The sequence below is a fragment of the Orcinus orca genome, chromosome X (genome assembly GCF_937001465.1).
Source record: "Orcinus orca chromosome X, mOrcOrc1.1, whole genome shotgun sequence".
NCBI lineage: Eukaryota > Metazoa > Chordata > Mammalia > Artiodactyla > Delphinidae > Orcinus > Orcinus orca.
Window position 1 is genome coordinate 116,813,380 of NC_064580.1, and position 6,360 is coordinate 116,819,739.

The following is a 6,360-nucleotide window of genomic DNA, read 5'->3' on the forward strand; positions in this document are numbered from 1 at the left end:
GTGCACTATCATTCTTTTAATTTTCTTTTCAAGTACATGGAAAGTCCATTCTCTTGGTATCATTACCAGTCTGCCTGGTGTTAAGTGAGCTTCATTTCATGTCTGCTTGGTTTTTACTTGTGTCAACATTTACAAAGCTACCTCTTCTATTGAAGGATGAACTCCTGATACCCACAGTTGTGACAATAATGGCATTTTTAATAGCTTGTGCAACTTCCTTTTCAATATTTGAAAAGACTTCTGAAGAAGAACTGCAGTTGAAATCCTTTTCCATTTCTGTTAGGAAATATCTTCCATGTTTTACATTTCTTCCCAGAATTATGCAACGTTTGTTTCTTATCTCAACAATCACTATGGTCCTTGTGACACTGATGACTGTCACACTGGATCCTCCTCAGACATTACCGGACTTCTTCTCTGTATTGGTGTGTTTGTCTCCTGATTGAACTTCCTATTCTTCTTGGTATACTTTAACATTACAGTCATGTGGGATTCCAAAAATGGAAGAAATCAGAAGAAAATCAACTAGCTATATCCCCAAACAGATGTGAAAATGTTAACAGTACTAAAAGGTTTGGTGAACTTTTTACTATGAAAGAATGAAATTATCATTTTGAGAATCATGGAATTATTGGAAAGGAAATGGTGAAAAGTCATTGTTGTCTACACAAAATAAATATATATGGAGACCAAAGCCCAATGGAGGCTTTTATTTTCTAACTATTGAGTGGCCAAGACCTATTGTATTTTTACAAAGCAGAGATTAATCTTGTTCTGTTTCCAAGAATGCTGACATATATGAACGCAATTAAATGAATTTTCCTGAATCTAAATCTAAGTGGTTTCAATGTTCATTGCAGCTCTATTTACAATAGCCAGGACATGGAAGCAACCTAAGTGTCCATCGACAGATGAATAAAGAAGATGTGGCACGTATATACAATGGAATATTACTCAGCCATAAAAAGAAATGAAATTCAGTTATTTGTAGTGAGGTGGATGGACCTAGAGTCTCTCATACAGAGTGGAGTAAGTCAGAAAGAGAAAAACAAATACTGTATGCTAACACATATATATGGAATCTTAAAAAAAAATGTTTCTGAAGAACCTAGGGTCAGGACAGAAATAAAGACGCAGATGTAGAGAATGGACTTGAGGACATGGGGAGGGGGAAGGGTAAGCTGGGACGAAGTGAGAGAGTAGCATTGACATATATACACAACCAAATGTAAAATAAATAGCTAGTGGGAAGCAGCCGCATAGCACAGGGAGATCAGCTCAGTGCTTTGTGACCACCTAGAGGGGTGGGATAGGGAGGGTGGGAGGGAGGGAGGAGACGCAAGAGGGAAGAGATATGGGAACGTATGTATATGTATAACTGATTCACTTTGTTATAAAGCAGAAACTAACACACCATTGTAAAGCAATTATACTCCAATAAAGATGTTAAAATAAATAACTAAATCTAAGTGGTTTGAGTGAAGGATTTTTAATTTCTCATGATCATTAGTTCTAAACTTCTAGGGTCATTCTGTTTAAGTTAAATGGCCTTATTCCATCCTTCTGTTCTTTTTTTGTTATGACATGGTTCAAGGTTCCCACTGCCATAAGCATTGATTCATGCCATGCTTCCCGTTAACTTGGCTCTGTTAATTCTGTATCACTCTAATTAGCTGAGGCCCATCTTTACTACAGTATTCAATTGGTAAAATAATCTATTATATTCATGTTGTTGTTTCTTATGTAAAGATGTGTTTTCTTTAGTCTCTGTGATAGAAATAAAACAATCATTTTCCCATTAAAAAAAAACCAATAATTTTGTTCTCTAACCCTTCCCAATGCCTCAGCCAACTCCATTCTACTGGGTTCTTCCTTCTCTGGTCCCCCTCATCAATCCCAGCGTCAGCCTCATGACTTTTTTGATCACTACCAGGTCTTTGGTGACCTTAGTATTCCACATGATCAGTGTTCAGTAGTTTGTATGTCCTGTTCAAGGTAATAATCACAACTCTAACCTTCTTTCAGTGTCAAAGCCTCTCCCTTCCCCCAGTTCAGGCCTGGCCCAGGCTGAAGCCTGCAGTAGGAAAGGGGAGCAAGGTGCGGTATGATGCTTCCACTGGGAATCAGCCAGCATTTGCTTCCCTCCCCTTTTGCAACCACTTGTCCCCCAGGGTCTGTTGAGCACAGGGAGGAACCAGAGGCCAGGGTCACAACCAGTCTCCCTATCTGGATGTAGTTTAGCAGCTGTTTAAATCTGACTGTTTAAATTTTGTCCCTTGCTGAGGTGTTTCATGGCTCCTTTGGAGACCACATCTCTGGGCCTTGAGTCCCTGTAGTTCCCCAACACATAGCCTCCACACAGGGGAGAACTCCCCCTACCTTCCCAGTCGCTCCCATTTTAAATTTATTTGTGATTCTGACTTCTTCCCACTGTCTCTCTCAAACCTCAAGGGAGACAAATCAAGACCCCCAAGTGGCCTTCTTGAAGCCCTAATTACCCTAGTAAATCAGGGCACTTTCCACTTGTAAACGCAGCAGCTTTTCCAGCTTCTCTCAAGAGGGCCCCTCTTGACTCCAAATCCCCCAGCCTCTATGTGAGTAAACATTCTCCAAAGGTGAGTAGCCAAAGTTCACATGTTTGTGGCCTTCGGGTAGCATGGAGAAGGGTCAGAAGTACAAATGGCACATGAACAAATAACACATCAAACCAAAAAACGTGGGAACAGCTTCAATTTTAAGGTTACATCCGGGAAAGACTTATTGATCCACACCATTTTCTTGGATTTTTCATAATCCTCGAGGATTATAAGGTGGGTAAGTCACATGACTTTTAGGTAAAGGCCAACTCCACCCTGGTGTTTTTTTGGTTCTTTTTTTTTTTTTTTTTGCGGTACGCGGGCCTCCCACCGCTGTGGCCTCTCCCGTTGTGGAGCACAGGCTCCGGACACGCAGGCTCAGCGGCCATGGCTCACGGGCCCAGCCGCTCCGGACGTGTGGGATCTTCCCGGAACGGGGCACGAACCCGCGTTCCCTGCATCAGCAGGTGGACTCTCAACCACTGCGCCAGCAGGGAAGCCCGCACCCTGGTGTTTTTTGTGTTAGCGTCCACAGCCACTTTGTCAGCTCCTCATCATTTCTGTGCCTCCCCAGTTGCCTACCAAGTAAAAAGATCAGCATGTTTTTGGAGGCCAGGGCGGGTTTTAGGTATTCATCTGCCATCCTTCTCATGATGGGTGTGGGCATCCTGGGACTGATTTCAGAGGCTTCTTTATCCATGACTGGTTGATGCCACAAATGGCTTCAGGGAGACAGCACGACTGAGAAAACCTGTGAAAGATGATGGAATCCAGAATTACCTGTAGGAAAAATACCAAGTGGCCCCAGAAGCCCCTCTGCATTTCCATCTCCCTAACACACACGTGTCCATGTGTAGACACACACACACACACACAAACACACACACACACACACACACACATATTTGATCACAAGATACTGCCTTGAGGCAACATCTGATTTGAAATGCCAGCTTTATCATTTCTTTGATTCCCACATATATATGAAATTATTTTTAGAATCTCTATTTTGTTCCATTGACATACTTAATCAATTCCTGTTTCAATTACTAATTCTATAAATTTTAATATATAGTATGACACCTCCCCCCCACCCCCGGACTAATCCCTCACATTTTCTCTTCAAGGTAATTTTATAATCTAGTCCTCCAGTTCCACATACACAATCAAAATCCTGTTGTAATTTATGACTTGGATTGCACTGAATTCATAGATTAATTTAGAGAATAATTGACACCATTCCAAAAATTAGTCTTCCTTTCCAAAAGAAAGTTATTTTAAAATATTATTTTAGTGTCCAAACAGGAAGGTCATAAAAAGTTTCATGTATATTTTCCCTATGTTTTTTTAAAAGTTAATTATATCTATAGGTGTTTTACAATGCTTGGGATATTTTGGACATGACATTTTATTTCTGTTATATTTCCTAATTATTAGAAGAGTATGCAAAATGTATTTATTTTTTATGTGTTTAACTTATGTCAACCAAGCTTTCCTGATCTACTTGCCTTGCTTTTTCCAGGAAGGCAAACCCTTAAGAAAAAGATAGGGCTTCCCTGGTGGCGCAGTGGTTGAGAGCCCACCTGCCGATGCAGGGGACACGGGTTCGAGCCCCGGTCCGGGAAGATCCCACATGCCGCGGAGCGGCTGGGCCCGTGAGCCATGGCCGCTGAGCCTGCGCATCCGGAGCCTGTGCTCCACAGTGGGAGAGGCCACAACAGTGAGAGGCCCGTGTACCGCAAAAAAAAAAAAGAAAAAGTCAGTTTTGCCACTTCCTTTTGTTAATAAAATACTGTACACTAATAACAGTTCTCATGCCTCTCTAATTTCTTTTAGACACTGAACACAGTATCTTAGTGATTTTTCCATGGTTCTATATGGAATGGGAGGAAATCTGGATGCCTGAGCCTTCTCTGCCACTCAAGGAAGGGAGTGTTTGACCTGGGTCCATCTCATAGACCTCCATGCCTCAACTTTCTTCAGTTGTCATATAAGATTGACCACAGTAGGGTCACCAGTGTAGGAATATGTTAAATTTCATCATAATAGTCATGTCAGACTCTTAGGACAGCACTAATAATAAAAAAAAAAACCACCACTAACAACAAAGCCCTGTCCTCACCATTACCCCTCTTATAGCCTGTGAGAATCCATGTCCTACTGATAGACAATAGCCACTAGGATCACTCATTAATGTTAACTATATTGCTCTATATCAGAGACTTGCAAGGTAATATGGCTTGAGAAGTATGGTTACTCACAGCCAAAATTTCTACAAGTAAACACCCCACTTCTGAATTGTGTGTTATTAAAGTAATTTCAGAGTTGTGGACAAGGCTGTATCCAGAGATTGAGAAGGAAGCAGAAAATTCTACCTGGGGCTAAGTTCCTGTTTGGAACTTGAGGCCAAAATTGCTGAATGTTGCCCAGTGGACCTATTGATATGCAATGGGTGTTGCTAACTCCTCACACAGGAGACTTTTTTTAAACATCTTTATTGGAGTATAATTGTTTTACAATGGTGTGTTAGTTTCTGATGTATAACAAAGTGAATCAGCTATACATATACGTATATCCCCATATCTCCTCCCTCTTACGTCTACAAGAGATGTTTTAATAGAGAGATTTTGACTGAGCCATGGAAGATCTCTGAGGCCAAGAGAAATGAGTATCCCCTACAGGGAACAGATATGAAGATGGTACCCAAATATGGGTAGCATTTGCCCCTTTTCCAGCACCTCTCAGTCACTCACTGTTTAGCCTTGAGACAATCTAGGTGGTGGTATCCATGGTATGTGGTCAAAAAGTGCTGAGAGTCATTGTGAGTCATCATGACTCCTCTTGGGTCTGACCAATCAGGCCCTGGCACTCAGAATAAGACAGGGAGTGAGAGAATTCTCCCTCTCACTTCTTGCCATCTCTTCAGGGTGCTCCTTCCAGAGAAACCTGAGTGGTCTGAGAGGCAACGTATCCAGATATACCAAGGTAATGTCATATTGTTTTGTACCATCACCATACTACTCTACCTCATGAACCCCAACCCTACTAGAGAAAACGGGGGAGGGTATGGGACTGTCGTTTGCTTATAGAGCAGTAATGTGTGAGTGTGGCAGGGAGATTGTGAGGGCAAGAGGCCCCAGGGTCCACTGGGTTAAGTGGGTTTCATCGTCTTTTTCAGGCTGTCTCGGTTGTGCTCTTCCTGAAGCCATTTGTGGCATCAACCAGTCATGGATAAAGGAACCTCTGAAGTCAGTCCCAACATGCCTACACTGACCATCAAGAAGAAAGAAAAATCCAAGAAGGTCACCAACAGTGTGGTGATCTTTTTACTTGCTAGGCAACTGGGCAAGCACAGAAGTGATGTGGATTTGTCCAGGTGGGTGTGGATGCTGAATTAAGTCACACCCAGGGCCAAGAAGTCATAAAATTTTAGAAAAAAAATTTTTTTTTTCTAAAATTTAATCTTAGAAAACAAAAAAAGACAACAAAATGTAGAACAACAAACTCCTCGTTTCAGCTGTTAAAATAAAAGCGGCATCTTCACTCCTTTTGGCTTGATTTTTTTTATACCGATAGTTTTCCTGACTTACACTGGAGAGGGGATTCTAGTCATCCTAACAGTCTATGCAGGGGCTCTCAGACACAGCAGAGATGGTGAGATCACACTGCATGTCAGATTTCTTCCATCTTTAATCCAAAAAAAAAGCAAGGGAATAGTTATGTAGTTCTAGGTCACTCAAGGACCCAAGTCTCCTGTCCCCTAGGTGTTTTGGAAAGACATCCA

General features: G+C 41.7%; 1 protein-coding gene across 1 annotated transcript; it reads left to right on the top strand.

The window, feature by feature from the left end:
• The first annotated feature begins 5,417 nt into the window (after positions 1–5,417).
• Positions 5,418–6,116, top strand: ETDB (embryonic testis differentiation homolog B). Its single transcript, XM_033403635.2, has 2 exons — positions 5,418–5,561; positions 5,755–6,116. The coding sequence occupies exon 2, from the start codon at positions 5,804–5,806 to the stop codon at positions 5,972–5,974; it is 171 nt and encodes a 56-aa protein (XP_033259526.1). The 5' UTR covers positions 5,418–5,561; positions 5,755–5,803; the 3' UTR covers positions 5,975–6,116.
• Positions 6,117–6,360: the final 244 nt, after the last annotated feature.